Source organism: Atractosteus spatula, chromosome 12, assembly GCF_055471065.1.
Source record: "Atractosteus spatula isolate fAtrSpa1 chromosome 12, fAtrSpa1.hap1, whole genome shotgun sequence".
NCBI classification, from domain to species: Eukaryota; Metazoa; Chordata; class Actinopteri; order Semionotiformes; family Lepisosteidae; genus Atractosteus; species Atractosteus spatula.
This window is the reverse complement of record NC_142717.1, coordinates 42,756,991-42,780,691: the sequence shown is the minus strand read 5'-3', so window position 1 is coordinate 42,780,691 and position 23,701 is coordinate 42,756,991. Positions and strand designations below refer to the sequence as shown.

Below are 23,701 nucleotides of genomic sequence, written 5' to 3'. Positions count from 1 at the left end.
TATTTAATATTCTATTATAATAACTCTATTTTTTATTATAGTTATGCTGGCCTTTGTCTTTGCACAAAGGATGTCTTACATCGTTCCTGTGACTGCACAGGCTGCACGTTTGATTTTTGATTAGCTCTGATGGTGGTCGGTTGTATTTCTCGTGACAGACTGGGAAAGCCGGTACTCACAGAAGGTCCGGGTGGGCCAGCAGCTCCGTTGTTGCCATCAGGGCCAGCGGCTCCCTAAACCACACAGGGAGATCAGATCAATTCAGCTGCATTTGCCGCAACCTTCATGTCTCACAGTAGACCAGGACGAGATACCAAACTGGTGCAACAAATTAAATTAACCTTAATGACTGACTGTCTGATCTGAAGCTCACTCTTTACCATGGGTTCAAAGTCAGAGCTACAGTAACTCTGCAAAAGCACCCCTGGAGCTACAGTATATGTGGGTTATAGAAGACTGGGAGTCTAACAAACTCATCAACAGCCACAGAAATGCCACTAGTGTTGGAGAAGGTGCTTAACCCTGGTCATGTAATCACAAGCCCTTACTCCGTTATGTCCCAAAGCACACCAATGACGAGATACCTACTCTTTGACCGGCAGGGCCAGCTGATCCCCTCTCTCCAGGCTTGCCAGGCTCACCCTGAAGGCAGAAACAAGGAAAGGATGAGGGAAATGCCAATACATTGCCAAGTGAATACCTCAACATGGAGGTCTCCACCTCAAAGCTCCAAAGTGCTTGACAAAAGAGCGTCCATAGAGTTAACAACACACTTGCTAACACTGCCTGTCAGCATCTCTGAAGAGGAGTGTTATTCAATTGTAATTGAGCATCCTCCACGTAAGTACTGTATCTACATTCTGCAAGCTATTTATAATATTTGGTAAGTAAGGAGTTCAGCATTTTGAAAAGAATGAATGTTAGGTTCTAGTGCAAATAGAAGAGACAGATCATCTCTTGTCCCTTCAGAACTCATTTACAGTACAGTACGAACACAGTAACAATGTGGTAGCAGCCTGCAGGTGCACATTGCATACAGGTAAAAATATTGTTTTTTAATTTGGCGCGGTACATGACCATGACCAAATCATTTTCCAGATACATTGTTTGCTGGAAAGCCAAGATTTCCATTGTCATACCAAAAGGCACAGCTTGTATTATTCCACTTACAGCAGGGCCCTTAGGACCAGGGAATCCAATGTTCCCAGGCTGACCTCTGGGACCAGCAGGGCCAGGGGGACCGGAGCGACCATCTTGACCAGGAGCACCCTGCGCGGAACAATCAGAAATCAGAAATATCACTCCGTCTGCCAGGTAACCTTTCACATCGCATTCAATATCCCCCCCCCCCAAATATCCAGAAACTCACAGCAGGGCCTTCCTTTCCTGCAGGTCCAGAGCTGCCAGGGCTGCCAGGGAGACCCTGAAAAAGAATTGAGGTTCATTTTAAGTATCATCCACAGCTCATCCAGATTTCCCCCATTTGTAAAATAGGACGCTTCTATTTGGAGTGAGCAAATCCAAGTGCTCCATCCTGTATATGTGTTTGCGTTCTTATTTTTGTTGAATAACGCTTTGTGAATTTCTGAGCAACTGCTGTCGTTAAATACATTTTGCAACTCTGACAATAGCAAACCTCCACACGCAGTTACAGTGTGTGCAGTACGCGGAAAAGGGGACATTTTTACATATTTAAACTGATGGCCATGTTAATTACTTATTTCTGATAAAGAAGAAATGTGCAATTGTGGCAAAAAACAAACAGTGCAGACATTGACTAGCTTGTTGAATTGCGTGTACTAATGGTGCTCTCTGTCAGAGACGCCATTACCATCCCCGCGACTTAAATAAAAGCTGGAGTGGGCCTGTGCCACAGAAATAAAAATGGCCCCACGGCGTGTGAGCCACGCGGGGCCCTACTGTTTCCTGAGCCGGTGTGCTGTGACGGTACAGGTGCGGGTCAGACACTCACCCTCGCGCCAGTTTGACCAGGCTCTCCAGGGCGGCCGCCATCACCAGGGGGACCGCGAGGACCACCAGCACCAGTAGCTCCCCGTGCTCCCGGCATGCCCTTTCAGAGAGAACGTCCAGTTTAGGCAGGGAGTCACGGAGCAACACTGATGCAGTGACTCAAGAAAGACCGTGCATTTGTACTGTACTCACGTGCTTAAGACGAGATTGACTAAGAAAAGCACCCCACAGCACTGCTAATGGAAGTTCTTAACTGAGGTTACCACAGACTTTTTTTGTCACAGCTACTGTATTCAATTCCGAATAATTCCTAACATCATTTCTCAAAAGCTGTATGTATCATACTCAATACGTACTGAAATCTCTCTTTTTCTCACTTCTCTCTCCTGCATCACTTCCTCCACCCCACCTCTACCTTTGCAGCCCCCCCGTTGGTTCTCTCCCCACTCTGCAGGGGGTCCCAGTCTCTTCATCCTACAGCCAGGATGCCCCCCCCCCAAGCAGATTAAGTCAAAGCTCACTATACTTAAACACTCAATAAACATCCTCAAATGTATCTAATTTTTGGACGTGAAATACTAATTAATAGTGAAATACTATTTGTACTATTGTTTGTACATGTAATGTTTATTATCATAACACTTTCTTGTAACCAGTACAGAAGTCAGGACAAATCAATTGGATAATTTTAAATTAAAATTTAAATAACTCCCTCTTAAGAGCTACGCTTACTGTATTTGAGGGGTGGTCCATAAATTTGAGAAAAATACCTCTTTCAGGAAAGGTTTGAAATTGTATTTACAGACGTACCATAGGACCAGCTCTGCCTTCAAGTCCAGGAAGACCACGAGATCCAGTCACTCCCTATTGCAAAGCAAACAAAAATCATGTTATTGAATATTTATTTTAAAGTATAACCTGTGCTCTCAGAAAAAGAAAGATATGTTCATTTAAACCTGAAAGCTTCCAAACCCATCTTTCATTTTCATTTTCAAAATGTAAAGATATATCTGTGAACGTTATTACTTTTTAACATTGTGTAATTGAAAATGATTCTTATTGTGTGCTTAGAAAATGAAGCATCACCTGTAAAATGCCAGAAAATACTGTATACAGTATGTATTTTAAAAGGTAATAGAAAGGTAATTTTCTGACCTTTACAAAGTCCTCCTCACCCAAATTACAGAAGTTTTTTAGCCTTACTTTCTGTACATTGGAGGAAAATATTTCTTATACATTTATGTTTTTAAAAAAGTCGGAGGAAACGTTGGTGTGTGTCAATTTAGTTGCAGTTTTTTACATTAACACATGCATCGTTTTTGTATTTTTTTCTAAACTGGAATCCTACATACTGTAATTAACATCCTATCTCAAAACATGACGTGCATCCCATACCTGGACAGCCCATGGCTATTACATCTTTGGAAGTTAATTTCGAAAGCCACTAGTTCACAAAGTCATATCATAGTGATATCATCCATGTCTGCTACTGTATCGCATTGAGTGGATCCGTAGAAGGAGACAAAAAGCCGCCAACTGGCCACAATGTCCCTCATATTAAACCATTGCTGTTGAGATGCTCATTTCAAAGCCTGTGAAGAGATTTCAAGCACTTCCCTGGGGACTCCTGGATGTTCCGGCAGACTTCTGCTGTTTGAAATCCTGACATCATCTTAAATGTATGAATGATCTCTAACGTGTTACAGACCATCCCCCTGGGCTCAATGGCAGAAGATCTGAGGGGGCAGAGCAGGTGTAAAGAGGAGGGCACTCACTCTTTCTCCACGGTTGCCAGCTGGTCCAGTGGAACCGGGCTCACCAGTTGGACCTCTCTTTCCCTCTTCTCCGGCAGGACCAGGTGGACCATGGGCACCGACGTTACCCTGCGGGGGCATCACAATCATCATTGTAGCAGGGAGACAGAGGTGGTACTGCAATGTGAAACTGAATGGACGAAAGAAGAATACTTACGGGCTCACCCTTGGATCCAGTCTCACCCTTGGGGCCAGCGGGGCCAGGCTCTCCCTGCAGCGAGGAAGCAAACACAAGCGGGTCACGGTGACTGCAAATGACCTAGAGAGCTACAGTCTCTATAGGTCAATGACCCTACAGTAAAGGCCAGAGTAGCTTCAAAGACAACTGTACGAAGAAAGGGAATCTTGTTAAAAATTGGCCGTAGAGATTTCATCCTGAGGTTATGTTTAATCTCTATGTAGGGTAATGCTTCCAAAAAGACAAAACACGCACACACAAAGTTATTGGGGTGCTGGTCAAAGAAATTCAACCCATATATACAGTATTTCTGCAGAATTCAGTTTTAAGACTGTAAGTAAGCTGGGAAAAGGGGCTAAATGGTTAATGTAAAAATCTGAATGTTCAATGTTTCAACTAAAAAATATACTACAGCAGAAAATAGGGATGTATGAAAGTACTACAGTTGATGCTAAAAATGCTTAATGTTATTTCTTACTATAGAAACTTAAAAAAAACACCATTCTTTTGGAGTTAATAATTGGGAAATGAGTCTGTCATTCTGCACCATAGGCATATTACAGAGTTCATCATAGACAGAGGGATATATTTTGTTAAATACTGAGATATTTATTTGGTATTTAGCAATTTGAAACTTTTCTCACTGTGCAGGTCAAAATCAGTCTGTAAATTGGCTCTGTGTTACAAGGATTAAAGAGGTGGTTTGCCTTCAATTTGTCCACAGAGGGAAATACTATACTTAGTTTTAGTGTTTAATCTTTGAAAACAAACGCACCAGTTCCCTCCCACCACGTGCTGAAGAGACGCTGTGCAGAAGTTACTCACACTGTTGCCTCTGAGTCCGGCGGCACCAGAAGGTCCTTGTGGGCCAGGGCCTCCTCTGGGGCCTGGGAAACCAGGGGCTCCAGCAATACCAGGGGGACCCTGCAGAGAACAACACAGAGCCCCACTTCAGTGAGCTCACAGCCGGTGCTCCCCAGCTATTGAAAACACAGCACGCTCCGGCTGAGACTGTGCCCCACTGAGAAGAGCATGATGGGACAGTGCCTGGTAAGATGTGATACCCCCAAGGACAGGGGCTTCAGCATTTAACTGGTGTAATCTTTAGTGGTCTGGAACTTTGATCAGCATGATTACAGTAGTTATAAATGACATCACAGCACACAGCATCAAAGAAGCCCATATAGCAAAATACTTTACTGAACATAAATGATCCAAAATACAGCTATTGGATTTTGGTGGCATGCATGCCACCCATCTGTACGGAATGCATGTGAATGGGTGAACAATAATATGTTGATGAGATTGGGAGTAAAAGTGTTCCACAATGGCTTCATGTTTGTAAGTACTGCACGAAGGAGATTCCAGTGTTAGCAGGTACAGTATGTAAAATCCGATGAACGTCAAATTAATTTGCTTGCTTCACATATTTCCATGATTGTCATTCAATGCAGTGACAATCATCCATTTGAGAAAAGCTAAACCACTTAGGTATTTGGAGCCATTGATGCTAACTGTAAGATTATACACACAGTATATCAAGATCTATACAGTATATAAGATTAGACATTTCATCTTGGTGTGAAAAGGTGAAAAAGTCACTGTAGCCTCCAGGACTGGTTGCCCTCAGTCCGGTGTTATACAATCATATATTGCAGATGTTTACTTCCTGACAGTAGTGATGCATCTGTGTTTTTTTGCTCCAGGTAAGAGGAAGCTCTTACATCCTGTAGGATTTCACTGTGCGTAGTCATTTATACAGCAGTGTGTTGTGGGCAGTTCTGACACTTGACTAATGAGAAGGTTGTGGGCTCAAATCCTGAGTGTGGCACTTGAGCTACAGGGCTGTATGCCTGAGCATGGTGCTTCATTCTGACTGCTCCAGCAATCCAGTAAAATACCTGCCTGGATAAATTTAAAGTAGCTTTGGATAAAAGTATCAGCCAAGTAATTTATCTTTGAATAAGCAACATGTAGACTGATAAATCCATATGCTCTTGGCATGACTGAAGTCTTCTTTCCTGTGATGGGTCTGGAGACTGAATACTTTTGCTCATACAGAGCAAAGTGAAAACTCATGGCTGTTTTGTTTTCTTTCCAAGCAGTGTTTAAGCTGTAAGCTGATGTTTTCCCAAGTTTATAAAGTCAACGGTAACTGTATCCAGCTGCCTGGCACATATTGTTCAAATCCGCCTTTTAAGATGTGAAGCCATTGTTTGACACTTGGTAGAGATGGCTAGATGTAAGCTATAAAGCAGCTTTATGCCACTCCTCCTGTTTATTCATTTTTAATAAAGCTTACCTGGATAACTCATTAGATGTCATTTAGAAAAAAAATATTAATGTTGCCATATTCATTTTAATTCCCACAACCTTTATTATATCACGAAATACTACAATGAAGAGGGTGGGTGGGGATTCATTTTCCAGTCAGGATAAAATTGAACGAAGTGGTTAATTTAAAAAAGGTGATAAACTGTGATGATGGTTCCTGGCACCGTAAATAAAACGAACTGTACATTCAGAAGAGATCTGCAGTTTCTGTAACTGAAGTGTGTTAGTCTGTGCTATGGTATTGCACTGTTTTTCTCCATTAAGCTTTAAAACAGTGATCTCGCACATTTAGAATTAAATTTCCAGAAATGCAATTTAGTGCCCTCTGAAATATTTAAGCAATGTTTTTGCTATATGGTTTCAGAGAATTGCAGTTAGGCTTAAATCAGGGTTTCAGCTGTAATTTCCAGAGGAGATTCTCAAATCTGCATGTGCCTGCTACTCTGTAAAGATCTGTCCTAATATGCAGCTCTGAAACAAAGACAAAGGAAGTGTGGATTACTTACAGCAGCTCCTTTAGCTCCAGACAGACCATTGTTGCCAGGGTTTCCCTAAAAGACATCAAAAAGGACCAGTGAGGTATGAAATCATCAAAGTCAAGGTGAAGCTGACATTGCAGGAGACTTGAGCCCCATGAATACTTACAGGAGGACCCGCGGGACCAACAGCACCAGCAGGACCTGGCTCACCACGTGCACCCTGAGGTCCACTAGGACCATTGGCACCAGCAGGGCCATTCTCTCCCTGAGAGAAAACACAACATGGAAGAAATCTTCAGGGATCATGAACTACAGAATCAGATAATGACAGTCATGGAATTTAGAGGCCTAAAAAAACTTTTTTTTTTAACTTTCTTCTGCAGTAAAATACCACACACCACTAAATACAGTATATACATCTATGTTTCTGCTTTACATATCCTTCTTCCGGGAGCATGTTTAAATGCACACAGTGGGGATATATTTACAGGTTTCTGGTGATGCTAGTACAGCCCTTTATTAAACATGTCCTAGGGAAAATCAGTTAAACACTTTTATAATGTCAGCAAGGATAAATGACAGCAAGGAATTACATTTAGAGAAAATACCATTACAATTTACAATGGTATACTTATAAAAGTGTTATAATACTGTCTGCTTGTGTGAGTGTGATCTGATTATAATTAGTTATGCTTGTAATAACCAATTTGTGATGCATTATCCTGCTACAATCAATTAGAAATTACTGTAAATAACCCACAATCTCAACAGTTTTTTACTTAATAAACAATGTCCTCCTTTTACAACCTGTAATTAGCAGGTTGTTACTCAAACATTGCAGTGCATTCCCAAGACAATACAGGGTAGCTACAGAAAAGCTTTGCCCTTTGAGACTGTCCTGTACTTTTCAGTTTTGAGATCAGTCGCATTACTTTTCACACACTGACTATGTCAGAAATAGTGAGACTTTAGCAGGATACAAGTTGACAGGCACATCCATTAGGAAGGGAATTTAGGGAATAAAATTTGAAACTATAAAATAGTCCATGAGTGTATTTTGTGATGTATAATGATCATATTCCCTCTGAAGCGTTATTGTAAGTATATATCCTAAGAGAAAGCTGTTCCCTTGCTTTCACTCCACAGGGAGTTTTGCATAAGGCAAAGTGATTAGAATACTGTAAAAGACAATGACAGCAATGCTATTCAAGAGACAGGAAGAGGCATAGTCAACTGAAGCATTAACATACTGTATGTGAACAGCAAATGTGTGTCATGGTTTTTCCTTGTGTTTTTTTCAGGGCTGTGGACCAAATGAAAGACAAAGTAAAAAGAAACAGGATATTCAGATGAACCCACCTTCTGACCAGGGGCACCAGGGAATCCTGGAGGACCTGCAGCGCCAATAGGACCCTAAACAAGAAAAAAAAATTGCAAATGTAATTTCCTACTCCGGGAGTCTTAATACAGTGTAATCGTGCAGTCAATCAATAGGATGCCGTTCTGCATGAGATTAGATACCTGCACCAGAGATTGCCAAGCATGTTATGTCAAACAGATAAAGGCAAATTGACATGACACTCTGGCCTACAATATGGCCTTCACCAGGTTGTATTAAGGCACACTGTGCCATTCTGTTTTGTGATTTTAAAATATTTTTTACCATCCCTGTTTCAAAATACTCGACTGCTCGGTACAAGAGCATCCAATAGCCACTTGCATATTGATTGCTAAGTCCCTATTACAAGACTATGGCAATGAAACATTTCTAACCGTATATCTGAGCCCTAGAGAGAATATACAGTTCTTGACCAAGCATTTCTTTCATGCATGCATTGTGGCTTTCTAAAGCTTAGAAACCCCCTATTAAATCCCCAGTTACTCCACTATGATACAGTATTTTGTGATTTTATGTAACGGGCGCAGTGCAATCTGCCAGTCATTTCATTGGCTTCCTGGAAGTCGAATGATCTTCTTTTCAATATTGCATCATATCTTTTGCGCTCTTGAGTCTGACCGGGCAAGATACTTACAGCGGGGCCAGTGGGGCCAGCGTTGCCATCACTTCCACGAGCACCAGCGGAGCCGCCAGGACCAACGCGACCTCTCTCACCCGGGAGACCACGAGCGCCCTGGTGGAACAGATCACGCACTGCTCAGGGACACTCACGCCAAGCCAAGAGCACTGTCACCCCAGTGTTCCTCATCTGAAACTCCTTGATGCTGGGAGTTTAGTTTGCAGCCTTCCTAAACTGCTGCTTAGACTTCTGCTAAACTGCCATTTTAGCATCCAGGGTATTTTTATTGCTGGATTTGTGGCTATAACTTATTAAACTATAAGACCCACATGTAAGTTTTATACGCAAGATGAAATTGCATAAACATTCTACAAAAGGTGAACAGTCTGAACCTCATCCTGTCCAGTATACTTAACAACAAGAAGATCGCTGTCCTGAATGGCTCACACACAGAACTAGGGTAAGCTCTTAGACTTACATGACACACAATTGTGATTTTTTTTTGCTTAGTGCTTTACAGCCAGATAACAATTTTATTAACTAAAATGGTTTGATCTCCCAGTCCACTATAGACTTTTCATTCACTGCATTGTGACACAAATGATGTAATCTGTGATTATAACTGTTTACTGAAACTTTGTGATTTTCAAGTATTTATTCTTAGTGTAGCAAATACAAAATGTATCTGCCTGTGAGAGGTGGAGGGGCTTTTGTACCTTTTATACACTTTCCATTTCAGAGTGGAAGTAGTGGAAATTGAACAGAATGTGGGAATAGTATGGGCATGAGCAACTGTGTAAAATTCTGCTTTCTTCACAATTATAAAAATATTTTTTTTTTAGAATTTTTTATCGTTATAAATGCTATGGTAAGGAGGTCTTTAAGGACTGGATCTTTGACAAAAACTACTGTAGGAGACCATGAATGTTCTCAATCAAGTGTAAATAACTAACCTAGATTGAACCCCAAATTTATAACCCCATATTTATCTGTAGTTTGTATAGGGAGGAAGGCTATTATAATTTAGGAGGATACCTACCATCTGACCAGGAGTACCGTTCTCACCATGAGCACCAGGTTCACCCTGTGGGTTTAGGAGAAGTAATTATTATAACATAGAAGCCGCAGAACAAAAGGGATTAATCATACTTCATATGTGTACAACAGCCATCACATATTATGGTATTCATATGTTACAAAAGATGCACTATTATCCAGTGAACTATTGAACACTACAATAGAAGTAACTACAGTCTGTTATTCGAAGGTCTACAATTATGAAGCTAAATCTTTGTCCTTTGTAAAATCAAGCTTCACTTTCTCCTCTGCTGTTCTTCGTCGAACCGGGCTGATGAACCCAGCTGCTGCTGCTGTCTCTTATAATAAGTGTCATTCTGAGATCGAGAGGAACAATCTGTCCTCTGCTCAAAGCTGTGTTGTCATTACCTTGGATCCAGCAGCTCCAGATTCTCCTTTGCGTCCATCCAAGCCAGTGTAACCCTATGAGAAAGACAGAAGGACAATATTCAGGACTTGTCTCTGGTACTTGATACAGTATTACACTATAATTCACACTAATTGTTACACTGTAGGGTTTTCCTGGAATCCATGACATATTGTCAAAGGACATGGAAGGTGAATCTTAGAAATACTCCCTGTATCTTGCTATATGTTTAAGATTGATATTTTTAAGATAAGATTAAGAGCCACTTGCTTGATACTGTATAAGAAAACTAAAAAAAACACATCTTGTAGAACACATAACTCAATTTTGATCACCTTCAAAACATTGTATTAGCCCTTGGAATGTAATCATATACAGGAGTTAAATATATGAAAAGCCTATATACTGTACATGATGCATATTTAAAATGTCTTAATACGCATTATGATGCACAAGCCTTTTCATACATTTGATTCAACAAAAGCATGCTTCAATTCCATCTAATCAATTGGTCATCATTTCCGACGTCAAGCAGTTGCCAGAAACAAGGTCATTCTATCATGTGCATTATATGTAAATATACAGTAAGTGACAGATTTGTGATTTGCCAGCAATGACAGCTGTTTAAGTCTTGTGTTATGTGTTTAGGTTATGTGTAGATGTACTTTTCTGGGATTGTATAGCAGGGGCCTGCTACATCTTTTACACAATGTTTTTGAAAGTGTTTATTTGTTCAGGAAAAATACACATTTTCTACTTCGCATACAGTAGCTGTGGTAGGCTTGCATTCTTTTTAATTACAAATATTCATAATATGAGATCTTTTAATCAATTAATAATAATAAGAGGTTTGCCACTTATAGGGGCATAATGAAATGTAAGGGTATTCATCATGAGAAAGCGTTTTCATCTTTAACTTGTTCAGCTCTACAGGGCCTTTTTTGGTGTTACCTTTCTTTCTTTAGAAGGAATTCTGCATCATTTGGTTTTCAAGTTTGTATTTCCTCGTTCCTCATTGCACCTGTCTTTTGGAAAAAGACAGAGGAGGCAATGAGGAACAAGGAAGTAAACATGTTCCTCTGTAGGATAGAGGGAAATAGTACCAAATGGTTCTATAGAACTGAACACGTTAAGTTTCACTTTCTCAGTCCTAATAAGAAATAGCACTCACTCTGTGTCCCTTCATTCCAGGAAGACCAGGGGTTCCAGGGAAACCACGAGCTCCCTGCAGGAACGGGAAAGAAAAGATGTTTAGCCAGTGTTTGCTTCATAACGTATAGATATGGAAAGGTTGAAGGTTTTGAAACTGCACAATGAAATATCCCAACAATATACACAGCATTGTCTGATGATAGCTGCTGTGTCCCTTAGGTCAGAGATTTTGAAACCATATCCACTGTAAATAAATACTGAAAACTTAAAAAATGATATCGTCCATGGAGTATAAGAATGGCTGAAAATGAATGCATTTTTCAATGGAGAATCCTAGACAGACATAGAAGGGTGACTTTCAGTATCATTTGGTATTCATTGACAAATCTGAGTTTTAGTTCATATTGTACATGTTCTTCTTATGGCTACAAATGGCTACAGTATGTACTATTTCCTGGCAGCAAAGCATGATAGAGGCTTCTACTTGTGATTTCTTGCCAACTGTGCATCTGATGTGGAATTCCTGATCAATTCCTATAGTTCGAAAGGACCAGATAGTATTCCTCAGCATCCATTACAATCAGTCAGAAACAGGCAGGACAGCCACATGATAAAGACAGAACTACTGTCTACTGTGCTGCATTCTGTGTCGTACCTGAGCACCAGCGGGGCCTCTGTCACCAGGTTTGCCAGATCTACCAGGGTTGCCCTGCAAGAAAAATAGTAAGGTTCACCATTGTTCCTAACATACAATGTATTTGCATCTGCATGCACACAGCTCGCTACATCTGAAAGCCAAAGTTCATGTACAAAGAATAGGCAGGTGGGTCCGAGAGTTATCTGTGGAACAAAGAACCTGCAATAATACACAGAAGCACAGAAATTACTTACGAATTACCGCTACCCTATGTTTGTTAAATTTACTATTATTTCATTACATTCAATACATTCTTTTTGTTATTTAATAAGGGCATAATCTTAAAGGTTTGACTTTGCAAAGACCTATATGGGAATGGGAGTCCTTTGACTGCTGACATGCACAGCAGCATTCAATTTCCAGATGATACTGAGCAAAGCTAAACATTAGAAAGGCATCAGAAAATTCAGTTCAATTGCAAGGACATCTTGTGACATGGAAATGCTAAGGTGTGGATTGTGGTAAAGAAGGAAGACTCACCTTGAGTGTTTTTTAAACACATATAGTGTGTGGTAGAGAATAAGGAAACAGAAGAAATCATTTGGCTTGCACAGACTGGGTGCCAGTGTTCTGTGACTGTCTGCATGCAGTAAAAAGATGTATTACAAGCCTCTAACAATACTTACATCTTCACCAGGTTTTCCAGATGCTCCTGGGGGTCCACGAGCACCAACTGGGCCCTTAACAAATACAGAAAATGAAAGTCATCAGTCTAGGTCACCTCACTGGTGGACTGACCATGCAGGCAAAAACTGACAGAGCAGGCTGTACAAAAAAGTTGTTCTTACAGTCTGTCCTGGTTCTCCGGGCTCTCCAGGGTGTCCCTGGAAACCTTGAGGACCCTACACATGGAAAAGAAGAAGACAAGATGTTAGTTTCGTTTGATGAGGTCAGGCTTTGCTTTATTACAACAGGCTTCCGTTAAAACTCTCATTGTAAAGTGGGATACTTACAGGTGCACCTGGAGGTCCAGCAGGGCCTCTAAGTCCCATCAGACCCTGGTAAAACGAACAGCAGAGAAGAAGGGTGAGGAGCCGCCACTGGAATAGGTAGCCTGGAGAACTATCATTTCTGGCAAGAAGGCAACAGCCTGTTGTAATCCGAGCTGGTAAGACTCAGGGCAGCCTGGAGCCCATCCTGCTATCACAGGGCACATGAAGGGTCTGTGCCAGTCCATCACAGGGCATATGCACAAACGCAGAGATATACAGACACCATGTTATACAGACGCCATGTAAACCTAGCCTGCCACCTTTAGGAGGCAGAGAGGAATGCGTAGCACCTGCAGGAAACTCAACTGGATATGGGGAGAACACACACATAGAAGGGGCCCCAGGCCAAAATCGAACCCAGGACCCAAGAGCTTTGAGACAGCAGTGTTAGTTGCCACAAATCCATGCCACTCATGTTTTAAAAAAAATCCCATTACATCTCAAATGGATAATTGCTTTAATAAGTAATCAGATTAGATCAAAAGTAAGGTACTGCATTGATTATCTAACCATATACTGTATACCATTTTAGACATGGACTGCCAAGATTCTAAGGTAAAATAAACTCCTAAAAAGCCATTGCATTTGATTAATTTTCTTTTCTAATGTTTATATTAGAACATATATATATTAGCTAGTTTATATTTGAACTAAAGAAAAATAAGAAGTTTGGTGCATTTATCCTTGCAGTGGTATCACATTCAGTTGCAGTATATCATAATGTAGCTGCACTATTATGTAACGTCACTGACCAACAATATAGTTTGTCTGTCTAAAAGGCTAATTGAATAACATTACAGAGATCATATATTAAGTTTCCATTAGGGTCTACGGTCCTTATTGATGCTCTTGGTGAACTCTTCATTTCATGACATAAGAACTGCATGAACAAAAGTTTAACTGCAAGAAAAACTGGACCTTCTATCTTGTTCTTGTTCATATTCTCAATGTATAGTATCGAGCTTCTTGTATGTCACTATTGTATAAACTAAATGACATTTCAGTCTCAGTTTAAAATATATTGTTTAATAATTGATACACTAGTTGTATGTTCCGTTCAGAAAACGAAGTATATCTTTTCTGAGAATAAATCCCTGTCAAGTTAGTATATGCAAGGGAAAACACTGTTTTGTCCATCTCTGGAATGCAGCCATGGAATTTTGCAAGGGTCATAACTGAACAAATCCTCAGGCATTTCCTGAACAGCATTTTACTGTAATTAAACCAATCCAAAAAGGAAGGCAATGCAAAAAGCAAGGGTGTGTGTGCTTTTGGGTATTTACAAACAGCTTGCAAATAATTCTGCTGTGGCTCACATGTATATTATGTTATATTGTTATGTTATTATTATAACAGATATCATTTTTCACACACTCATTTACTTTGGGCCAAATGAATGTATATATCAAATAAACAATCTTTTGGTTATTGAAGTTAATTCTTCAAGGATCTACATAATTTCATGGTAGCGAGGTGGGATTGTAGTATAGTACTGTATATACTGTACAGTGTTTGTCTGACCAGGGAAATGCAGTCTGATCAGAATGTACTCTTACCATGGGTCCTGGGCCTGGGTCTGCGGATTTTGTTTGGTCATACTGAGCAGCAAAGTTCTGTTAAAGAAAAACAGGGCAACGTAAACACATTTGCAAGGTGTTGCTCAGATATTGCAATACCAGTTTCTTATGTTATGTAAGCTATCAATAACATGCCTTTAACTACTCATATGTTTGCATATGTATACAGGCTACCATGTAAATCTTCAATCACAACAGTAAAATATATCAGCAAGAGATAAAAAGGTTTTCCTAATGTCTCGTTAAAAAATAAATAACAACAAAGAATATTGTTCTCAAGACCTATAGCATACATGTGCACCTATTGGCATTCCAGCCCATTACTGAAATTGCTGTACATGAATATTAGGCTACAGTACTGAAAATGCTAGAATGTAATTTCTTCATTTGGAAGCATGGATGGGCATTTTATGTGGCTCCGAAAATTAAAACATTGATTAGGGTTAGGTTGAGCTTCAAAGACAAGCTCATCTGGACTAATGGTTAAAATAATAAAAACAGCTCAATAAAAAAAATAATGATAAGGGCAAATAGTGTTTTATGGTATTTGCCTACCAACAATAACTACTTTTTATTGCTTACTAATTTTATTTATAATTATTACTACTTATTTCAAAATTATATGAAAAATAACAGGATATTTATAAAATAGTTTTCAGGATTTATTACTTTTTAAAGAATATTGGGAAAGAATGATATATAGCAACAGCCACAACTGCTGTTATTTTAGAACAGCATTTGGATTTTCTAGTTCTTAGTTGTGAATGAGGATGACAGATATGCATGATGTCAATTTAAAACTACTCAGAAATAATGATTTTTTAAGCTCCCTGATGGAGCAACAAAACTGTAAAACTGCAGGTTTGCTTTCAGAAGTAATTATTCTCATTTGTATTCCACATTCTCAAAAGGAGTCTGTAAAATCTTTAAGGAAAATTGAAACCAGGCCCTCACAAATTCTTAACACGGCACATGAGATCATTTTAGAAATTTAGAATTACACCATACTGTATTTGGTGTGTGAGAATGCAGGAAAATGGTCTTGAATGAGAAGACTTAAATCTTTCACAGCTGTTTTTTGCATTTCATTGTTTAAATACAGATGTATGTGAAGTGACTACAGAAGGCCATTTCATCAAATGATCTAAAAAATACAACTTAATGAGCCTTGAAAAGTGAAACAAACCAAATAAACTCATATGATTAAAATAGCTTTTATAACTTTCATAAACAATGCTCACATTATATCTCTTGCAGACAAATAATGTCACCAAGCATGTTTTGAATCACTATTGGTCACACCCTACTGCATTAGCACATTTATTTTCTGAGTTATTAAAGGTACTGTGTATTTTACATTAAGCATAAATGCATTCTTACCTCTGGTGTTCCAATAAATATAGAAACCACTGTACATGTTTAGACAACTAACACAAGCAATGTAGCTTATGCTATGATAAACTGATTCTTCAATACTGTAGTTAGGCTTTCAGCAGCTTATGTCATCACTTTTCTGTTATTGTATTCAACAGATATGACTAGGAGTTTAACCATAGGCTACAGCATTGCAGGGGAACCTGAACAGGTGTTCCCAATATCCTCTTTGGCCATGTGGGGTCACTGTAAGGGCAGAACGTCACAGGAGGTGGCACAGCCTACTGACGGACATGATGGGCACACTGTACTTCAAGATCTCCAGAGGAGGGAGTCTGTAGGGCCTGGGCTTCTTGTTGTGGAAAAGCAAGATATTGTGAACTTACTCCTCCAAGGCCAGGTGGGCCAGGGGGGCCAGGGGGACCAGGAAGACCGGGCTTGCCATCTCTGCCAGGGACACCAGGAAGACCCTGCCAATGGTGCAGAGAACAGATCCTTGTGAGAAATACAGGCGGAGCCAACACAGCGACAGCATGGCGACATGACTGCTAACATGGCTGGAATCGACATGCGTCATAACCTTACTGAACAGCATCGGGCTCACCAGTGTTAAAACTATATTTTTAGAAATAACTGAAATAATGAAGAAAGGACAAGAGGCTTGAGTACATGTAAAATTTCAAGAACATTTTTTTGGGGGATAAGACAATAGCAACATATGGGGGGTAGATTTGAATAAGAATGGAAGTTTGTTGGCCAGTCTTAATTAAAGGCAATGGTTAATAATATTTTAATACCACACAATGTAATCAGTTGAAAAACATATAACTAAGAGGTCTGAAAGGATGAGAAAGGCACGGCTGAATTGAACAGTGTACACTCATTCTATATTTTAAAAATGTAAAGCTACCACTGTGACCACAGGAACTATAACCACAAATAACAATAGCAGTAGGGCCAAACACAATTCTATAAGGAAACCCAAAAAGAGAAAAAGCAAGAGGTGAGCAAAAGGGTTTCCCATCTGTTTTGACACAAGTTCAGTTATACTGTTCTTAAATGAGGAGGTGGAGTATCGATTCATCCAAGACACTGCATGTTTTTAACTTTTCACTACTGTGTGTACTTTGCAGTCAGTCACCAAAGTGTGTACACTACAGTCAATCACAACAGGGAGTACACTACAGTCAATCACAACAGATAATCACAACATGGAGTATACTACAGTCAATCACTACAGTCAATCACTACAGTGAGTACATTATAGTCAATCACTACTGTAAGTACACTACAGTCAATCACTATGATCACAACAGTGAGTGCACTACTGTCATTCACTACAGTCAATCACAACAAGAAGTACACTACAGTCAATCACTACAGTCAATCACAACAGGGATTACGCTACAGTCAATCACTACAGTGAGTACACTATAGCCAGTCACTACTGTGAGTACACTACAGTCAACCACTACAGTCACAACAGTGAGTGCACTACTGTCAATCACAACAGGGAGTACACTATAGCAAATCACTACTGTGAATACACTACAGTCACAACAGTGAGTGCACTACTATCATTCACTACAGTCAATCACAACAGTGAGTACACTACAGTCAATCACAACAGTGAGTGCACTACAGTCAATCACAACAGTGAGCGCACTACTGTCATTCCGTACAGTCAATCACTATAGTGAGTGCACTACAGTCAGTCACTAGTTAATCACTACAATGAGTATACTACGATCACTACTGTAAGAACACTATAATAAATGACTACAGTAAATAAATCATTACAACAAATCATAACAGTGAGAATATTACAATCAATAACGACACAACAGGCCATCATTACTATACTACACTATACACCAAATAGAATCTGCTTCACCCTTAGATTCAGTGTGGAGTTTGGAAAGCTCCAACAATAGAGGCAGATACTGCTACTTTGTGTCGTGTTTATTCAGAGCAAGCTTCCAGCAAGTATGAAAATTGGACAGCTATTTCCATTACAGCCGTACAAATTCGCCACAGCAGGTGCAAGTGTAAACACGTAACGCCCAAAGGTAAAAATCTGCAGCTGCAGGATTTCTGAGATAAAATCAGAATTGTTTCTCCTTACCCTGTCACCTGAGGGCCCTTTGTCTCCCTGAGGACCCTATGGAGGAAACAATACAAATTTTAAAGACAAAGAAGAACAAAGTGCAGGTATACTACATTTTTGTATTCAAATCTAGCAAACCTTCTAAGATACTCATATGCATTTGTATTCTTGGTTGTTAAAAACTAGGGGTGCATAATTCAGACTGAATCCAATGTTCAGTCACTGAGATTAGACTTGACCATTGATTTAATCAGATAATATTAGTGATTTAGTTTCATTATGTGCAAATCTATCATCTTTCTGCAGTCAGTGTAAGATATATATAAAGGCCTTTGCATTTTCCTGGTAGGTATGCAATCAATCATGCGTATTACTTTTCTTATCCACAAGGCCTGTTCTTAACAGTGCTTTGTGGTGCTACACATCACATGTGAATTCAAAACATGATAAATTATTTAATATTTTATTTGAAATAGTACAGTGCTTACCTTTGGTCCCTGTTGGAAAAAAAAATAGTTTGAGTTAATTATTAATAATATAGCACATATTTTCATACATTGTATTTATTAATAAGATGCAGCACAATATATATAGTTGGAATTGACATGGATTACTCATTATAATTACTTTAACAATACTGAGAAGGATATTATACCTCCCAGTATCATCCACACAAAAGATTAACTACACTAAGTAACTGTAGTTAAAATGGCACAAATGCTGCAGAGAAGAGATGCATCTCAGTATTCAGAACTAATTTTAAAAGCACATGCAGAAAACAGAAAAGACAGAAATATGACATGCTGTAAACACTAATTTCCTTTTATCTTAGAGTTTTTTTAACTATTATCGGTTAATATCTTATGCACAGTGTCATTAGAGTAACCATGCAACAGAAATGTATTATTATTTATTGAGTCTCAGGAACACAACTGGTTAAAAGAAGTCTGACCTCAGTATATCCATAGTCCTTGGCAAATGGTTTATGGTAAAGCAAAATCCGTCTACCAGTTGCACTTTCCTTTAAATTTTCAATGTTTTCATCTGTTTTTTAAGTCCTTAAATTCAGAATGTCCAGCCCCTTTAGGGGACTGGGCGAGGGTAGTCTTCACTATTTTACAGACATTTTCACTGACCAATAGACGTCTGCACAGAGAACGGGCTCTGAGCTAGGCTGATGTCATTATTTGAATGAGAAATATTAAAGCCAATATGGAAATTAGTTAATTTGACTGGAGGGCCATTTCAACCACGACCACCGAGGACTGATAAGAGAGGACAGATGTAACTGTAACTAAAAGGTAAAGTATCTCTAAAGACAAATATAGTTTAAATATAAAAATACTGTCTATAACAAATAGTATGTACTAACCGTTTGGTCTGCAGCATTGAATACGAGATGGGAAAGAAAAAGAGAGAGAAATGGTTACAGTTTGAGATGTGAACACTCCAAAGCTTAAATTTCTAAAAGAAAGATGACTGAGGTTTGTTAAAAATACAGTTTTATCATCGATATACTTAATATGAAATCACTCTACATAAAAGTACAGCGTTTATGAAAACATAAGGCTGCAGAATGTGTCTCAAGTAAAATCATGAACAATAAAATAACACTGTTTCTTCTAAAAGAGGGGCAAAATTGCATTTTCAATAAAATATGACAATGATTAAAATTGGGATTAAAACTATCTACATTAGTAGCCTCCAATATATCTGCTAGTACCCTTTGGTTAGTTTTCTGTTAAAATAATCTTAGGTCCAGAACAGATAACAGAAATAAAATATATATTTGTAATATAAAGTCTTTAGGCCCTTAAGTCAAACACTTTGACACCTATATCTTAAATGTGTCTTACAGAGGAGGAAACATCCAAGTGTTTTGAATACAAATGCCAATAATTTTAACCACCAAAAAACACATCAAATATTTATCTTTATCTTTAATTTTGTGTATACTGCAACTATTATTATTATTGCAAGACACTACTTTTATTAAGATATTTGTCGGCATTGTGTAAGATTGCTCAATTTATTTTAACTTGCATAGATGAGTATCGAATATTTCCAATAGCAATAATTATATAAATTTGTATACGATTATATTCAATTTTGTATCTTTCGTCCTAACTGCCCAAATCTTAGTTTACTTCAACAGGAAATTTCGTTTTTTAAAGTTTTTTTCCAAGCTCCATACCGCTAGATGGCGATTAATTGAGTTCACTTTCTCTGATGTCCAATACACGACAGCACAAATTATAGATGTCCCGCAGTAGGAGACACCACATCCTGTAATCAGCATATCTGGGTTTACAAATACTTATTAAGTGAAATACTAGTCATTTATATATAGATTTGTAAGTTACTATTTAAACTACCTAGACAAATACCTACATAGCTTTCTCTCACGTAAACTGCCACTGTGCAGGAACCGGTAATTCATCAATTAAAGATAACCAATGGCTATTGTACTGAAGCGTCTAAAGTATTTTAATAAAAGAAACAAAAATATTTCATTTCAACGCGAGACTGCAGAAACCTAGAAAAGGAATCCTTGAATGTTTGATATTTACTTTTTTGCTTTTCAACGCATTCCAAAACTCTAGTGTGTCAAAGGACTGCCACCTTTAATTAGAAATGCCACGTTTAAGAAATATTTACAATCCCATCGCTGTCTTCCACTATATCTTCTCCTCCGTTTTTCTGGATCCTAAATTAACTTCTTTTTTTTTCGTGATGTTCAAATGTTTCATTGGGTCTCAGATGACAATAACTTAGATCTGATACAGAAGCAAATTATAATCCATAAATTTAAAACTAAAAAGTAATTTAATTGATCATCCAAGCAGCGTTGTAGACATTTACACTGCAGGCAAAACATTTAAATAGAAATTAAACTTTAAATCAGACAAACTCCCTTTCTTGCACCAGGCCCACCAGATGGCGTCTGAACACAGTAAGGAATGCAGCTACTTCTTGGGTTAGGTTACCACTCAATTTCACAAAAAAAGGGAAAAATAAAAAAGGGAAAGAATGAGAAATAGATTTATGCTTAGCCTAAATTATGTACTTTTTAGTTTTTAAATACAATGTGATCCGTAAGTGGGATTTACTTCACGTATTTTAGCTCAAATTACGGTCATCATATGGATTCAGCTGGTTTCTCATACTGTAAAACACGATAAAAAAGCATACATGCAAATTATGCATCTAATGTACTGCAGATTGCTTCCTGTAATTAAATTTAATTTGGCCTGCCGCCAAGGTTGAAGTCCGAATGAGGTCTTTTTTACGCCACCAGGGGGCAGATTTCAACCTGTTTGTAAGAACACCCAGAACTTCAAAAGCCCTGAAGAAAACCATCAGTACAACGCCCAAAACTTTCTTCACTACAAACAAAAGTTTCTGAAACAATCCTGAACTTCAAAGGCAATTATTTTCTCGTTTTGATACACTATTCTGATTTTTAGAAGCGTTCTTTTTGTTTGCCACAATATTACTGTAAGATCGCGGCAAAAGATGTAGCCTACTTTTTACTTCATTGCGTTCATTCCTCGTCTAGGAATGAGCAGACATGCCAAATTATTAGAGGGTCTGATCAACTGTATCCTGATGCCAAAAGAAGAAGCCACCGACCGCCTCAAAAGCAAGTGAATCCGTCTCTTCTACGAGATGGCCATAGGAATATTCACTTTAAATCGCATCACTCTGTCCATGTACTGTACATCTTTTATTTCATGTCCGCGGCAATCAACATTATCTTATGCGCAGTAAGCTCCGTATGGATTCTCTTTATAACAGAAAATGGCTGAAATCCTCGGTAACAAGAAAGTACATTGAAAACTTACATTGGCATGATGCTAGGTATGAAGTTACTGCAAGCAGCAACACAATCCGAGTATCCACAAAGCTGAGCATGTCTATTGATTAGACATGCAGACTCCTTGTGCTGCAGACCCCCGGGTTTTAACTACAACGAGCAGGCATACAGTTGTGATGACAAGAGTAACTCCAAACTTAGCAGAAACCTGCTGCCGTGATGCTAAAATAATAAAGTCTAATCAGCCCTATTTATATGGCAGGAGGTTCCTTTGTCCGCGTGTCAAACATCAGCCTCCAAACCAATCGGAGCGCAGAAATCCTAAACTTACTCCCATCCCTGAACACATCCACTGAGTCATGTGGTCCTTATCTCCAGCCTTCCGAGTTAATATTGGCAATGCTGTGGCGATGATGACGAATGCAGTGTTTTAATTAGATCCATTCTTTTGAGGACGTGGACAGTCTGAGGCTTTAAAAAGGAAAAAACTGACTTTTTTTTTCCTGATGCTGTAGTCTCATCAAACTGGGATGTGGCACATTTGGGTTTCTGACATCTCGGAGGGCAGGAGCTGTCCAGCCGCTAGTAGATACCTCCGTACCTAAAGCATCACCTTAGATCAACTCCTCCTTCGAGGCGCGCTTTTTCGGGGACCGAACTGTGAACGTCGGTTATTCAGAACCAAAATAAAACAAACAAACAAAAAAAAAGGATTTGAAAGACTTGACACAATGAAATAAAAGAGCATTTCGTTTTATTTTATTTTTGAAAGGGCTGTTGTTTTAAAAGCACAAAGTTTTATGTGTTATGTAATTATGTAACTGTTGAATTATTTTTTTGTTTTTAGCCTTTATTTTTTCAACGACCAGGATCGATCCGCATTTAGCTTTTCCTGAAAATATCTGTATGTTTTTAAGAGTTTATTGAAAGAAGTATCATTTGTGATTGGGATAGCTTGGTAACAAAAGGGAAGCGTCTTTCGCAAAATTGGTTATTTTAATGTAAATAAACTATTTAAAGGAAATTAGGAAAGTTATCGATTTATTTACAAAAAAAATGTTTCAGGTGAAGCCGCTATTGTTTCCTTACAACGGGATAAACAAAGCCCAGAATTATACTAAAGGTGCAAAACCTTAATTTTAGGCTTCATGAAATATGTTGTTATTAATGACGCAGATATAGTTTTATTAGAATTCCTACTCCTAACTACAGTACATACTGTATCATATACAATTTTATTTTCCCGATAATTAGAGTAAACGCAAAGGCATATTATAAAAAAATCCAGAATAAAGCGCATACAGCTGGTTATATAAAACAAAACAGAAACGCTGTGACGTCTTCCTATTTTAACAACAATTTATGTGCCATTTTGTAACAAAATTAAATGTTAAAAACTTTGAAAACCAGATTCGGTTTTCCAAGTAAATTAGGAAGTATACGCATTGCATTATCGCAGCTAGGATTTATACCATTTTCAATAAAGAAAACGTTACAAAAAAAACTTTACGTAAACAGGTTAAAACGAAAAGACAAAAGTAGAAAATTCTTCTGGTGTTCAGAGTGCAGAAGACAAAAGGCTGGTCTGAGGCAGATCTTATTTCATTTTTTTTTCAAGGCAAATCCATTCATGCTAAAAGACGTGAAAAGACACGTTGCTGATGGTAGGATTTGTTCTAAAGCAGCGAAAGAAAATGAACCATCTGCAGATCAGTGTTTTATAGGGATCAACCACAAAGTGGATTGC

General features: G+C 38.6%; 1 protein-coding gene across 1 annotated transcript in view; it reads right to left on the bottom strand.

Annotated features, from left to right (window-relative positions):
* Positions 1 to 22,159, bottom strand: part of col1a2 (collagen, type I, alpha 2) — a 41,906-nt gene extending 19,747 nt beyond the window's left edge. The window contains exons 1-25 of the mRNA XM_088928994.1: positions 21,983 to 22,159; positions 20,332 to 20,333; positions 18,156 to 18,191; positions 16,417 to 16,500; positions 14,636 to 14,692; positions 13,041 to 13,085; positions 12,876 to 12,929; positions 12,714 to 12,767; positions 12,046 to 12,099; positions 11,410 to 11,463; positions 10,241 to 10,294; positions 9,834 to 9,878; positions 8,810 to 8,908; positions 8,136 to 8,189; positions 6,943 to 7,041; positions 6,804 to 6,848; positions 4,789 to 4,887; positions 3,943 to 3,996; positions 3,747 to 3,854; positions 2,782 to 2,835; positions 1,973 to 2,071; positions 1,370 to 1,423; positions 1,171 to 1,269; positions 589 to 642; positions 180 to 233 (exon numbers count right to left, since the gene is read on the bottom strand). Of these exons, the coding sequence (XP_088785120.1) occupies positions 180 to 233; positions 589 to 642; positions 1,171 to 1,269; positions 1,370 to 1,423; positions 1,973 to 2,071; positions 2,782 to 2,835; positions 3,747 to 3,854; positions 3,943 to 3,996; positions 4,789 to 4,887; positions 6,804 to 6,848; positions 6,943 to 7,041; positions 8,136 to 8,189; positions 8,810 to 8,908; positions 9,834 to 9,878; positions 10,241 to 10,294; positions 11,410 to 11,463; positions 12,046 to 12,099; positions 12,714 to 12,767; positions 12,876 to 12,929; positions 13,041 to 13,085; positions 14,636 to 14,692; positions 16,417 to 16,500; positions 18,156 to 18,191; positions 20,332 to 20,333; positions 21,983 to 22,052 (1,581 nt within the window). The 5' untranslated portion in view covers positions 22,053 to 22,159. The remainder of the gene's footprint in view (positions 1 to 179; positions 234 to 588; positions 643 to 1,170; positions 1,270 to 1,369; positions 1,424 to 1,972; positions 2,072 to 2,781; positions 2,836 to 3,746; positions 3,855 to 3,942; positions 3,997 to 4,788; positions 4,888 to 6,803; positions 6,849 to 6,942; positions 7,042 to 8,135; positions 8,190 to 8,809; positions 8,909 to 9,833; positions 9,879 to 10,240; positions 10,295 to 11,409; positions 11,464 to 12,045; positions 12,100 to 12,713; positions 12,768 to 12,875; positions 12,930 to 13,040; positions 13,086 to 14,635; positions 14,693 to 16,416; positions 16,501 to 18,155; positions 18,192 to 20,331; positions 20,334 to 21,982) is intronic.
* Positions 22,160 to 23,701: the final 1,542 nt, after the last annotated feature.